Below are 13020 nucleotides of genomic sequence, written 5' to 3'. Positions count from 1 at the left end.
AAGTTTGATACTGAATAAAAATGAATGGGGTTCTCGCAAACCCATACCCATGACCCAGCTATGTCCATGCCCTGGCCCAAAATGAGGGATACGTTATATGATGATTTGATTTAAACTTATTTGTTGAAATAAATATTTATTTTAAGTAAGTAATTATTTATTTACTTTTAGTATGTTCGGTTAAACTATTTTTATTTTAAAAAAGTAATTTTCTGTTTATTTTAAGGAATAAACCATATTTTTTTAAAAAAAAATACTTATATAGAAATCATTTGGTTTAAAGTTTTTTTTTTTTTTTAGTTTAAACAAACTCGTCCATTAAATGTACGAAACATTTTATTTATTAGTTGACCCAACCTTCAGTAGTAAGGCAAAAATAGCAAAATAAACGTTATATGATAAAACCTGATTAGGATCACGATCATGGGGAGTAAAGGTTTTCTAAATTTATAAGTACTTTCGAAATATTTTTTTATTTAGAAATATTTTCAAAATAATGCCAAAAATAAAAAAACAAAAAAAATGTTACGTTTTCTTGAAAATGAAAACGGGCTCGGTTGAAAATTGAAAAGAAATTAATTAGTCATTCAAAACGTAAACATGTACCTAATTAATTAGTTATTCAAAATGTAAATATACACCATTTGATTCCCGAGTGTATTAATTTTACTCGGATTTTAATTATACATTTACGATGAAAAAAGATTACAGTAACATGAAGATTAATTGTGTGTTTAAAAAATAAAAAAAATGTCTCTAATGTTGCTTTCATATATCCTAAGAGGTGAAAAAATTATTTCTTATAATTTCTTTTTCATTAAAATAAATTGACCCGAGAATGAGAGATTCTTAAAAATATGTATTTTAGGTAAAAAAAAAATTATTTCTTACCAATAAAAAATAATATTTATCTAATATATATCAACATATAATTAAATAAAAAAAAATACTGATGAGATGAAACGTTACTTGTATTCCTGAAGCGTAGTTTTGCGTCTGGGACAGAAGGGTTGGGTTTTGGAATAATGGAATAGTATTAAACACGCCAACATTTATTTCATCTTCAGACCCTGCAAATAACCACTTTTCCTCCAATCCCCTTTCTACACCTGTTCACTACGGAAAAGATATTTCACGTGATGCTCCCCTCCCACGTCACCACAAAGTGGACCCCACTCCTCTCCCTCCTCCTCCTCCTCCTCCTCCTCTGTCTTCTTTTCTGCACCTGACCCGTCGTTTTCAGAGCCACTCTCTCATTCCTACTTATACTACAATACTCTTCCTTACTACACTGTTTTTTCTTCACTACTACTAACCATGCCCTCGTCTTATGCCTCGCCCTGTGTCCCTCCACGACTCCGCCGTGGCGCTAGACCACGTGGCGGTGGCCGTGGCCGTGGTGGTTTTTCTCGCCCCCGCGATCCCTCTTCCCGGCTCCTCCCTGCAGACGAAGCACGAAACGGTGACGCTATTAACTTCGAGGCGTACGAGTCCGTACCGGTGGAGGCTAGTGGGAAGGACGTGCCTGCGCCGGTGAACACCTTCAATGAAGCGGACTTGGACGAAGGCTTGAAGAGGAACATCGAGCGTTGCAAGTACGTGAAGCCCACGCCAGTTCAGCGCCACGCGATTCCCATCGTGAGTGCGGGACGCGACCTTATGGCGTGCGCACAGACTGGTTCGGGCAAAACGGCTGCGTTTTGCTTCCCCATTATATCTGGGATTTTGAAGGGTCGTTATCGTTCTGGGTTTTCATCAATGCCATCTCCTGGTGCCGCTATTGCATACCCCGCCGCACTTATTCTTTCTCCTACCAGGGAGTTATCATGCCAGGTTTATTTATATACTTATTTCTGCTCTCTGTCTTTTTGTTTTATGCTGTTAGTTTCTTTTTCTTTTTTAAATAAATTCAAAACTGGTTGAATATTTATTTATGATATTTCTTAGATACGCGACGAAGCCAATAAATTCGCGTATCAAACTGGAGTGAAGGTTGTGGTTGCCTATGGTGGGGCTCCTATTACTCAGCAGGTGCGTGCTTTCCATTACATAGGCCCTTCTAGAAAGTGGATGTTCTATTATCTTTATTTTTTTTTTCTTTAACTTGGTTGCTTTTAAGTTCTAACTTTTCAAAAATGGAGACAGCTGCGCCTTTTGAAGAAAGGTGTTGATATATTGGTTGCGACTCCTGGGCGTTTGGTGGATATTATTGAAAGAGAAAGGGTTTCGTTGACAAAGATAAAGTATCTTGCTTTGGATGAGGCTGATCGTATGTTGGACATGGGTTTTGAGCATCAAATACGTAAGATTGTGGAGCAAATGCATATGCCCCCGCCGGGTATTAGACAGACATTGTTGTTTAGTGCCACGTTTCCTAATGGTATACAGGTAAATTACGTAGTTCATTGCCCATGCTTTAGTTAATATTTGCTTATAATAGTAATAATAATAATGTTTTCTATATGCTTTAATACTGTTTTTTTTTTTTGTTATGAATTACCTCCTTTTGATGTATTGTTTCATTGGTGATGCAGAAGCTAGCATCGGACTTTTTATCCAACTACATATTCCTGTCTGTTGGAAGGGTTGGATCGAGTACTGAACTGATTGTGCAGAAGATTGAGCCTGTACAGGATATGGACAAAAGGGACCATCTTATTAAACATCTACGACGTCAAAGTGTGCATGGGTTCAATGGGAAGGTACGAAGTGTTTGTTTTTGCTCCATTGACAATTGTTTCTTAAGTGTTGTTTGTTGGATACTTGATTTTGTGTAGCTCTCTGTCTTCTGCAATGCAGCATGCTTTGACTCTTGTATTTGTTGAAACTAAGAGAGGAGCGGATGTTTTGGAAGGTTGGTTGTTGAGAAGTGGCTTTTCAGCTGTTGCCATACATGGTGACAAAGTTCAAATGGTTTGCATGTTTTACCTTCCCATTTATTTCTTCTTTTGTTATTCGTGTTCCTTCTTCGCTTATGCCTTATCGCTATAGGTTTATCTTTATTGCTTAGGTACACTTTTATGTATTCCTTCCTTTTTTAGTCCCTCCATTAATGCTAGCTAAATACACTAACACTCCTTACATTACATTGACTCGCTCGTACCCAAGTAACAAAAAATATATCAGTGTACCCTTTATTTTAGGGGGTTGCTGTATACCTTAAAGAAGTAGAGGGGTCATGTGTATTCCCAAGAAACGTTGATGGGTGGTAGTGTAGTTTGCTCTATTGCTGCTAATGGTTTTCTGCTTTTGCACAATAATTTTATGCTGTATTTGTCCAAGTGAGAGATTTATTTTTAATTCAGTGATTCTTGTTACATTGTATGTTTAGGAAAGGGAACGGGCTTTAAGATCCTTCAAATCTGGTGTGACTCCCATTTTGGTTGCAACTGATGTTGCTTCACGGGGTTTGGATATCCCGCATGTGGCTCATGTTATAAACTTTGACTTGCCCAGAGACATTGATAACTACGTACATAGAATTGGAAGAACAGGCCGTGCAGGCAAATCTGGTTTAGCTACTGCCTTCTTCAGCGATAAGAATAGCCCTATTGCAAAGTCGCTTATAGGACTCTTGCAGGAAGCAAATCAAGAAGTTCCATCTTGGCTCAACCAATATGCAGAGGGTTCATCATCTGGTGGGGGTAGTCAAGGCTATGGAGCTCAGCGTTACAGCAGTGGTGGGAGTTATGGTGGTCGTGATTTCCGAAATGTTATTGAAGCAGAGGTGGAGAATAACAACTGTTACAGTACAAATGTCAATGCAGATCATGCTGTAGAGTCTTATTACACTGCTGATGATGCCTCCTATGACATCCAAAACTCCAACATAGATTCCTCTTTTGACACTTTGAATATTGCATCTGCGGGCAGTTATTATAATCACACTGATTTTTGTGAGTTGAATGGAGCTGGTAGGGTTGAAGAAGATGGGCCTCTTGGTTATGCATCTATTGTTGCCACTGGATGGGACTAGACTTGTATAGTTGTTCGCTGCATCTTTTTTGCTTTAGCGGGGTACCCTACCTTATATATGTATATATACTGGCCTAATAGTAATTTTGGAGGGAAATTGCTAGTCTTTCAAGTAGTAAACATTTGTATGTTTTACACTATGCTGCGTGTCTCTACTGGTTCTATGGCTACTACGATGATATTTTTTTTTGGATGTACTGTGTTTATGTTTTTTGTTAATTTAGATCTTTTTAGTTACGGAATATATTGATCAACTTTTCAATCTAATGTCATTTTATTGTGTAACTATGACTAAGGATGTTTCTGAATTTGATCGGATTTACTTTGAAGATAATTATTTTTTTTACGCAATTTGAATTTTTTGTTAGAGAATTATAAAATTCAATCACTTAATTTGGTTTTATATTTAAATTAAATTAATTAAATTTAAAGTGACTTTGATAAATTTTTACTATTTTGGATAAAGCATTAAATTAAATAAATGGTAAAATAATGGCTAAGTCACACTTTTAGTCATTTTCCTTCTCTATTTTTTAAATGTGTGCTGATTAGATTCATTTAAAAGATGATTGTTTTTTATTTTGGAACGAACTTGTTATATAACTAGTAGAAATTAGGAGTTTTTTTTATTCTGTAGTCGGGCAGATTAAATTGAAAATGGAACAATTGTGTTAGTTTGTGGGATGGAAAAAACATGAAGCACAAAGAGAATGAACAGTTACGTTCTCATCACTTACTTTTTGTGTACGCGTTCTTTTTTTTCCCATTTATTCATTTAATTTCCCATTTTATTCTTTAATTGATGATGCATATATTGCAGTTGCAGAATATTTCAGGAGCCAAAATATATATAAAAAAATATGTACACGAAAAGAAAATATCTCTTTTATATATTATTATAGATTCAACACTCATAATTTCTACCTATAAGATTCAATTGATATAGGTGATGATAGTGTGTAAAGTGAGTTTAATGAACAATGGAAAAATTGATAAATTTAATATTATTTTCCAGTTAGTAGCTTTATTTCTTACACCTTTTACAAAAAAGGTTTATTTTTTATAATGTAGGCTTTTCTTTTGTTAGAACAACAGAATTTGTTAGTTTGTGTAGGTAAATCATATAGAGCAAAATTTGTGTCTTAAATTAGTGAAAAAATGGATCAAAATCATGTCCCAAGTTTAAAAGAAAATGAATCAAAATAAATCTTTAAAATAAGATTAAGAAAAGTATAATAAAAATAAACATCGATAAAAATTAAAAATTAAATTTGCACTTAGATAATTTTAGTTATATATTTTCAATTAGTTATCAGGAAATAATAATTAATTTAATATACTTTATATAAGTATAAATTGAGACAATTTTATAATTTTAAGAAGAGTTTGTGTAATATATCCCGATAAAAATAAGGTTAAACAACCATATTAAAGATGATTGGTGCAATTCATTTCCACAACCAATCACGTTATTTTCACCTTAGTCCATAGCTTCTGATTTTCACGTCGGTTATGCACTTATTGACCTCTCGGAAACATGGTCTTCGGTTATCGCGCGATCTTTCAATATTGCAACAGATAAAACTCTCTTACAACTTGTGTATTCTCAGCCAAGACCAAAGACAAAATATGAAAGACAATTGATTGTAAAATAAATCAGAGTCAGTAATCAATACAACTTTAAAGAAACACCCTGGTTATTTTCCCACTAATAATAATAATAATAAAAAAAAAAACACCCTAGTTGAAATGGTCAAATATGCAAGGAAAAGCAAAATCTGCAAAACCAAAAATTAGCTCGACAAATTAGTTCCCTTTTCCTAACCACAAAACAATGCCAATAAATCCCATGCAAAGAATCTGCAGTCATCCACTTGTTATTAATCTTGTTCATTTTCAACAAGTACCCTCTTGCAAGCTTCGTAGCACATGAAAGAAATCCCAGCAGCAGGAACCAATTTTAAGCAACTTAGTCACAAGCCTCTATACAAGCCACCAACTCCCTCCTTTTCAAGTATACTCACAAGGGCATGAAGCAAGTTCCTATATTGTCTTCCATTTAGTGCCCCAGCTTGCATATGCTCACAAGCCACCTCAAGTGGAAATGTTGCACTGCTCGAAATTGCACCAGCAGCTGATCCAATTAGAAGAGTCATCACATTCCCAATCTCTTACTTTTTGAAAGCTTTCTTGTAAGCTTTTCTAAGTGTGTCATAAGCAAGGTAGTTTGCGGCAGCATAAGGGACTACACCAATTAGACTAGAGGTGAGGCCTCTGTATAATTCTGCAGGACCTTCCTCTTGAATAATTCTCACGAATGCGTCAAGTAAGTTCTTGTACACCCCTCTCTGCAATTTGAGTAGTGGCATGAATTTACATCAATTGGAGCATAAATGAGAGCAAGATCACTAGAGCTCTATGAGCCATACCTGAACAGTAAGGCGAGTTTTGAGTAGTTCAAGAGGTATGTACATAGGGTTGAGCTAACACCAGCAACAGCACCTGCAATTGATTAGGGGGGAATTGGGATTTTTGGCTGCTCTCCAGGTTTCGGAGATAGTTGCTTCTTGACAGTGTCATATGCAAATAACTGCATGTTCCACCTAATGTCATTAACCAATGAAATGAAGTTTTAGGCTACAAAATGAAATGATTGACCCCTAGTTTAACAAGTGGTAATGATAATTATACTATCTGTCAGTCAGCCAACATTGAAGTACAAAAGTGATGAATAATATGCAAAATATGCACCCATATGCTAAATATGTATATCAATAACCAATCAGATATTTAGAGAAAGAAAAGGAAAATTCCGAAGCAGCAGGGTATACAGGAACAGGAACTTTAATTATTTCAGAAATTAAAGTGATGTCATCTTCAGTGTGTTAAACCATAGGTCCATAACAGTCCATGTTCATTCCAGCAAACTAGGCCATAATTTGATCTTTCATGGATAAGAAACCAAATAATCAAGTCATTCCAAATAATGGAAATGTGAGATAAAGAATTTAGTGACATCAGTTATCCAAAAACTCCCATTTATGATGATATCTAGTATTAAAAAGCATCATGTCTACTCACCTCAATGGCCTTGCTTGCGCAACTCCGATGATGTTCATAGAATTGCCTCTGAACCAGCCCTTCCATCCATCGTTCTCCATAATAGATTGAAACACTTGAATTGTACTATGTCCACAGCTCCCCACCATCAAATGGGTCCTTATGGTCTCCAACGGTGCCACTGATGTTCTTGACACTGCACCAGCAATTGCCCACTCATCAACCTCAATGATGGATTCCAATCTTAAACTTTAATTTAAACCCCTTCATCTTTTTTCCCTTCTTCATGCCATGGCCTTCCTCATCAACTTCAACTGCCTCACCACTCAATACCCTTGAAACCCCGTGCTGCTTCAAAGACCCGTTTCAGGCATTAAAACATATTTCGTGGAAGAATTAATCAATGGAGGTTTGGTGCCGCTGTCTCTAGTAGTAGCAGTTGGAGGATTTGGTGAAATCCCAAAACCAAATCCTGCTTGACCAACGCCTGCAAATAAACTAGTTGGACGAACTTTACTCTCAAGTGAATACCGTCCCAACTTGATTCCAGAACTACATATTGCTACATCATTATTTCCAGATTCAACACCTTGCACTTGCAACCTACCTCTACCCATGAATACCAAGTTTTCAATACCAATATACGAAGTTGCTTCTCTGTTTAAAATTGAAGCTTTGGAAGTTTTATAAGGATGGAGATGGTTAAGATGAAACGGGCATGTAAGAATATGCAAATTTAGGAGATGAAATAAACTAAATTAGCTGAAAACGAATAATTCAACGGGAACAACGAAGACCAAACCAAATGTAAAGTTGAGAATTTTTGTTGGGTGGAGAATTTTGATGAAGAACACAAGCTAGAAACTCTATTCTTTCTCTGCCTCAGCAAAGAAGACAACACAACGAAGGGAAGAGAGGAAGAGATGGTGTAATTTGCAGTGCTACTATGCCTAACTCGGATGAGTGACAGAGCCAAAGCAAATTCTGATTTATATTTTTTGTTGAATAAACTCTAAGTAAACTCGTTAAATTCTCGAATTTATTATCGAGTCAACCAGATAGTAAGTTAAAAAAATTAGATCAAAATATAAGTTATTTTTATTATTTTCTATTTAGCATTCAATATACCTTCATTTAACATGTTATTCTCAAATACAAACAAATCCTGAGAATAATTTATCATTATTATAACCTCTATAAGGTTATTTAGTAGTGATGTATTATTATTAAACTTGATTTTTTAAATATTTTAAACTTTATAATTTACTGTTTTATTTTATTATATTATTGAAATATTTAATTAGTATATTATTCAGAGATATTTTGTTATTATTTTCATATGAAATAAACTCTTACGAGTCTACCAATTGAATCTACAAATTGAGTTTATAAAACTCTCACGAGTATGCATAAACTCTCAAGTTTAATAACCTTATGCGTGACATATATTTAGGCATTGATTTCATAAATTAAAAGTACTTTTTTAAAAAAATTGTCAATTAATAGAGCTGAATTAATCATAGATGGTAAATAAAAAAAGGATGGCGATTGATACATGAAATTATCGTCTACAAAAATTGAAACCAGTAAACAGAGTTTCCAAGAACTCTACAAAACTTTTTCTTATAAAATCTAAACTATTTTCCTTTCGCCTTGCCTTTCTTGGAGCTTCCCTTTTTAAAAGACTTTTTCTGAGTTTTCAATTTCTTGTCAGTAGTTGCTGAAGCCTTTCCTTTCTCGCTCCGTCGTTTCTTCTCTTTCTTCACATTGTGCATCGTGACAGCCTAGAATACAGAGATCAATTTTGACAAAAAAAAAAGTTAATAAAAACTGGTATATTTGAGAAATCCAAGTCACTACTACTATAGGACTCTAATGCAAGTACCTTTTCAACGTTGAGTATGTTATGAGAATTCTTGGAGATGATCTTGTTCAATATTTTTTCAGTTTGCTCCCTCTCCAGGGATCCTATCCCGGTTCCTTCCACCACTGGCAGGAACTAGATGAAAACAAAACAAAAGAAGTTGATTAGCCAATTTAGTTAAAAATTGGGTGCTTCTATATATAATAATTTACACGGACAAGAGAAACATATATCAGCGAGAGCACAGCGCACAACCTTCCGATATTTTCCTTCATGTTTCTGAGGCTTTTCACCTGCCAATTTCTTGTCAAACTTTCCCCCACTGGCTGTTGCAGTTGCTGCAATTCCTGCTACATTACCTAGTTCATCCTTTGTAACTTTCTTGGGCGCTGCTTGAGTTCCTGTTATAGGCAAAGCTGTAGCAGCCAACTGAACATGGCTGCATTATAATTTGTTCAGATTTCAATACAAGAGAGAATGTAGCATGAATATTTGCAATGGGTAGCAAAATAAAAGATATATATATCGAATAAATAAATTAATTAATTAAACACTAGTTCAAAACCCTCAAACAAACTAGGCAAAGTTGGCACTATTTTTTGAGAGGCACCTACATCCATTATTAGACACGAGAAAGGCTCCATTCTAGAATTCAGACCTAATAAAACACTATTTTTTGAGAGGCGGTTGCCTTTAGATTATTTAGTCCTCCGAAAGTTGGGGACATTACCAAATGTGAGGAAGGACAGAGATAAACAATCAAATGAAGTTGAGGTGTCACCAATAACAAGGATAAGATTGTCCATTGAGAATATTGCATATCAGTAACCAAAAGTAAATATGGCTTTGGAGTAATAAATAAAAAGCAGTATTGACCCAAGACAAAAGCATAAAAAGGATATGCATATCTCATTAGGTTTTTGTTAAGTTCAGCAGAAGCAACTTCAGTAGAGTCCTCTAGAAAAGAAAGTAGGCAATGGCCCAAGGTGAGATATATGACTCCAATGGCAAAATAAAAGGCTAAGGTCTGACCCCGTCTCTATTGATTTCATTCAGGAATACAGTCAATGATCCACAAAATAAGCACAGCTAAAAGCCAATGATGAATATTCTGATGAACAGAAACAAATAGGATCCCATGCTGCAAAAGCTTCAAGGTTAATTGGAAAAAAAGGTACTTGACAAACCTTGGTAAAGCACCAAATTTTGCAGCTTCTTTCAAGTTCTGTAATCGATTTTTCTCCTGTTTTTCAATTCTATTCTTCTTATTTTCTTTCCTTTTGGCAAAAGGATCCTCTTCTGGATCTGCAAAAATGTTCACACCATCCATTATTGATACGCCATACTAATAGCTGTGATTACTGTACAAAAGTACCCCCAGAAAAATATGAATTACAAGTATACACTCATGAAAAGATGGAAATGTTCAAATAAGTCAGAAAAATAATAATAACATCAGCCATAATAGGTTTACATAACATTTATATATGATCTGAAATAACTTTATCCAGATTATCACATGCAAGAATCTTCATATTCAAAATAACAATGTGCCCCAAAATTCCAAATTTTTATTCCAAATTCCAAATTCCAAAATAACATGCTCTTGGAAACCCACAAGGCCAACTATATGTTATGATTAAGCATTGAGCATGCCCTCTGATATATCTAAATGTTTCCATTTTATATGGATCTTCAAAAGAGTCAATTCTAAATAGGATTCCTTTCAATCAGTACTGTTGAGTATACAAGTCTACGAAGAATTGGCCTATGTTAAAGTTTTATCCTATTCCTAACATGCGTAGTAGTTCTGTTGGTTCCCTACAGTGCAACTCAAAGAAGAGGGTCTACACCTTATACATGGGCATCAAGAGAAACATAATAGCAGTTCGTGAAGAAAGGCATGTTCAATCACTTACCATCAGTTGGTTTTGCCTCAATGATAGGTATAGCTTCTTCATCATTTGCACGATCATACCCATGTCTGCGTTTCCAGGTTCCAGACTGCTCGTCATATACAATTTTGTCTTTCTTCCGTTTCTGTATGCCTGCAAAATAACACAGGATTAAGATTCAGGCATTGAACTTGTAAAAAAACTAAAAAACAACACTAATCCAAACACAAACTGCATAAACAGCATCGAGATTACATGCTGTAAATCATTTGAGAGTCACACGCGCAGAAGCACGAATAGACTAACCTTTCTTTTTGGCAAAAGCTTCCCATTTAGTAGGAGGCTTTGGTTTTGGCAGCTGAAAGCATCACAAAAATCGATGACCCAATGTTTAAACCGACTAGACATAGCAAAATACTAGAAGTACAGAACAAAGATAAAATGAAGACAAGTGAAAAGCTAATATCAATGCCAACACATACATAGAGGAAGAGGGTTTTATTTAGCCCTTGGAAAGTTGCAATACAATAGGGGATAAAGATTGAGATTATGCAGAGAATTTCAAGATTAAAGGAACAACTAAAAAATAATAATTTATTGAATTTAAAAGAAGAGATTGGAGTGAGGGGTTACATGTTTTTCTCTAGGCAATTTAGTGAGTGGGGGAGGCAAGGTGACAAGGGGTCCATCCAAATCTTCGGTCGATGGTAAGATAAAGAGGGCATCTGCGATAGCTTGAACCAAGTGAGTGCCTTTCAGTAAACACTGTTTGATGAGGTCCTCCCTGTGTTCAATTAACGTGAGTAAGGGCAGTGTCAAAAAACGAAAAAGAAGAAGTAGAAGAAGAAGAAGAAGGTACCTGGAAAGAGATGGTTGAGAAGGGAAGGTGTGATAGGAATCGAAAGCCATGAGGTTGCCGAGGTCCACATCAAACTTGTGCTGTTTCTCACCCTCCATCTCCATCAAACCAAACCAATAACAAACTACGGCGGCGTTGAAGGTGCTTAACGGCTTAAGGGTTTTGTGCTATGTTGCACGATAATGAAGAAAGTAACGTTGTTTCCTCGTTAGTTGTCTTTTGTTGTTGGGCTTATTTTGCACCGTTTCCTCTGCAATTTAGGGTTTCCTTCATTCGCTTACTATTAGGAGTCTTGGGTCTTTTGGGGCCTGGGTTGGCTCTTTTGTACTGTGTTGACAAAAATTTTTTTTAAAAAAAGGGTCTGTAAGTAAAGTATCTGCAATACATTTTACGTAAGAAAAAAAAAACTTTTAACTTTAATGAAAAACTTGTTTTTTATATATAAAAAATTGATTTTTTTAGTAAAGTAATTTAAAAATGATTTAAATTTAAATTTAATTGATAAAAATTTTGAATCCAAATTATATAAGTCGAACATTAAAAACACGTGCTTCTATGAGAGTATAATAAAAATAAAGTAGTAATTATATTTTATTGTGCTAAACCAAGATTAATTGATATCAAATATTAAATTCTTATAAAATGAAACTTTTAATATTATTTTGCCAAAAATAAATTCCATTCATGGAATAGTTGAATTCAAAATTTGCACAAAGTAGATATTAATTTTTTTATATTATTTAAATTTAATTGATACTTATTCCACTTTATTTTATCATATAATATATTGTTTAAAATACAACTAAATAATTATTAATTAATTAAATATTTAAAAATTTCTAAATTATGCAAAAAAAGAATTGTTGTTATAATATCACCTGGTTATATTATTAGATTGATAAACTTTATTTTAAAAATACTAAAAATAGTTTCTTCTTCCATTACCATAGGCATAAAGTGTTAGATACACAAACAACATTTTATAATAACTTCTAACCTCAATCCCTCTGTCCTGCAACAATTAAGAGACTCATACTTCGTTCTGGTAATACTAAAAAAAAGAAGAAGAAAAAGAAAAACAAGTTCAATCTTACCTTGAAAACGCAATGACCACTTGCACTTTGAAAATGTACGATAAGTTTTTTCTTTTTTATACTAGGAGGGTTAATGACCAAAAACAAAGTCAATGGATGTTAAACACCCCCATATTATTGATAATTTGTTGACTAAACCACACACAATATCACTAATGGAAAAACATACTTAAACACATTAAATCATATCTTGTATTTAACGAAGATAATGAAATTATGGTAAAATTCTATTATTTTTTATAGATTAAAAATAAAGGGGAGAAAAAAGAAGTA

General features: G+C 34.3%; 2 protein-coding genes and 1 pseudogene across 2 annotated transcripts; 1 reads left to right on the top strand and 2 right to left on the bottom strand.

Annotated features, from left to right (window-relative positions):
- The first annotated feature begins 963 nt into the window (after positions 1-963).
- LOC114375685 (DEAD-box ATP-dependent RNA helicase 52B-like) lies at positions 964-4158 on the top strand. The gene is made up of 6 exons (XM_028333536.1): positions 964-1833; positions 1948-2031; positions 2146-2388; positions 2535-2702; positions 2800-2913; positions 3332-4158. Exons 1-6 carry the CDS (start codon positions 1318-1320, stop codon positions 3974-3976), a joined length of 1770 nt encoding a protein of 589 aa, XP_028189337.1. The 5' UTR covers positions 964-1317; the 3' UTR covers positions 3977-4158.
- Positions 4159-5600: 1442 nt separating this feature from the next.
- Positions 5601-7652, bottom strand: LOC114373246 (annotated as a pseudogene).
- Positions 7653-8527: 875 nt separating this feature from the next.
- LOC114373059 (ribosome biogenesis regulatory protein homolog) lies at positions 8528-11925 on the bottom strand. The gene is made up of 8 exons (XM_028330606.1): positions 11654-11925; positions 11428-11578; positions 11101-11152; positions 10819-10947; positions 10087-10204; positions 9155-9338; positions 8921-9034; positions 8528-8819 (listed from the first exon to the last, which is right to left on the bottom strand). The coding sequence occupies exons 1-8, from the start codon at positions 11755-11757 to the stop codon at positions 8673-8675; spliced, it is 999 nt and encodes a 332-aa protein (XP_028186407.1). The 5' UTR covers positions 11758-11925; the 3' UTR covers positions 8528-8672.
- Positions 11926-13020: the final 1095 nt, after the last annotated feature.

The sequence above is a fragment of the Glycine soja genome, chromosome 11, assembly GCF_004193775.1.
Source record: "Glycine soja cultivar W05 chromosome 11, ASM419377v2, whole genome shotgun sequence".
Lineage (NCBI taxonomy): Eukaryota > Viridiplantae > Streptophyta > Magnoliopsida > Fabales > Fabaceae > Glycine > Glycine soja.
The sequence above is the reverse complement of the archived record's forward strand: the minus strand, read 5'-3'. Positions and strand labels throughout refer to the sequence as shown.